This window comes from Haliaeetus leucocephalus, unplaced genomic scaffold (assembly GCF_000737465.1).
Source record: "Haliaeetus leucocephalus isolate CR32 unplaced genomic scaffold, Haliaeetus_leucocephalus-4.0 Scaffold320, whole genome shotgun sequence".
Lineage (NCBI taxonomy): Eukaryota > Metazoa > Chordata > Aves > Accipitriformes > Accipitridae > Haliaeetus > Haliaeetus leucocephalus.
The window spans coordinates 51378-53111 of NW_010972756.1; the positions used below are offsets into that span (position 1 = coordinate 51378).

At 61.1% G+C, this 1734-nt stretch overlaps 1 gene segment (V, D, J or C); it reads left to right on the forward strand.

Moving 5' to 3' along the window:
- Nucleotides 1-607, forward strand: part of LOC104834222 — a 13738-nt gene extending 13131 nt beyond the window's left edge. The window contains 1 exon segment of the C gene segment in view: nucleotides 458-607. Within this exon segment, the coding sequence occupies nucleotides 458-607 (150 nt within the window).
- The last annotated feature ends 1127 nt before the right edge of the window (nucleotides 608-1734 follow it).

Sequence of the window (1734 nt, forward strand, 5' to 3'; positions counted from 1 at the left end):
TCACAACGGGGCACGTCCTCCTACAAGTCGGTTTTGGGGGGTCGCAATGTGGCACATGGTCCTACGAGTTGGTTTTTGGGGGGTTGCAACGGGGCACGTCCTCCTATGAGTTGGTTTTGGGGGGGTCACAATGGGGCACGTGCTCCTAGGAGTTGTTTTGGGGGGTCGCAGTGGGGCACGTGCTCCTAGGAGTCGGTTTTGGGGGGTCACAATGGGGTGCGTCCTCCTACAAGTCGGTTTTGGGGGGGCCGCAGTGGGTCACGTGCTCCTACGAGTTGTTTTTGGGGGGTCGCAATGGGGCACGTCCTCCTACAAGTCAGTTTTGGGGGGTTGCAGTGGGGCACGTGCCCCACGAGTAGGTTTTGGGGGGGTTGCCCTCTCCGACCGTCACCTCCCCTTCCCCACCAGATCACGTGGTGGCTCCCACCGTCGACCCCCACGGCTCCTTGGTGCCCAGCACATCTTGACCTGTTTGGTGACCAACTTCTCCCTCGATGACATCACCACCGGCGCCATGACCCTTGCCACCACGCAGAAGACCAAGAATGACCTCTACGTGGCCAGCAGCCACGTCACTGTCACCGGTGGTGGCCAAGCTCCACCGTGACCGCCATCTTGATGGTCTCCAAGATGTTCCCCAAGGATGGCAGGAGATGGTTTGGGTGGGAGGACACATGTTTGACATGGTGATGATGGGTGGCATCATGGTGGCCCCCAGCCCACGTCCCTTTGCGACCGCCGTGGGTCTACCTGGTGGAACCGCGGTGTGAGATGGAGTTGGAGATCCTCTACGTCCTCTGGAGCTCCGAGTCTGACCAGACCGAGGTGTCTTGGCCGGCAAGGTGATGCGGCACCCCACCGCCGAGGGGGCAGATGGTCAGCAAAATTGATTGGAGATCAGCTGGGACAGTTGGGACATGGGTTGGCATCTCCAACGGGTTGGGCATCTCCAATGGGTTGGGCATCTCCTTGCCAAATCCATCAACCACCTGATTTCTTCTTGGGGGGAGCAACCAAACCCTTCTTGACGGTGTTTTGGGGTGCCGCTCTTGTCCTCCATGGCTTGGCATCTCCAATGGGTTGTGTTGCCACCTGCAACGGGGTTGGGTGACCTTGCAACACCATGGTGAGCCTTGGAATGGTGGCGGTGAGTCTTGCAACGATGCAGGCCAGCCCGGCACCGCCACGGCGAGCTTTGCAATTCCGTGCAATGGGATGACCGATGGAAGGTCCCCTGCGCGACCGGCGGCGCTCAGTCCTCCCACGTCCAACAGGTCCCTTGAAGCCACCGAGCATCCACGTCCTGCCGTTGTCACCGGCCGAAGCTTGCGCCGGCCGTGACATCACCCTCTTTGGCCTCGTGAAGGACTTCTACCCGCCGGAGATCACCATGTGGTGGCGGTGGGGTGATGACGAAGGGCCGGCTGATGAAGCACCCGGTTGCGTCCACAAAGCCCAACGGTGCTCCTTTGTCATCACCTTGGACGTGCCATGGGGCCAGTGGGTGGGCGATGACCTCGAGCTGGAGGAGGACGGTAGCGCCTGGACCACCATCTCCACCTTCGTGGTGCCCTTCCTCCTCCTGATCTTCTACAGTGGCTTCACCCTCTTCATCCAGGTAACCGGCGGTTGGGTTGCCTGGCCATGGGTTGGGTTGCCCGGCCATGGGTTGCCTTGCCCAACCTTGGGTTGCCTTGCCCGGCCTTGGGTTGCCTTGCCCGGCCTTGGGTTGGG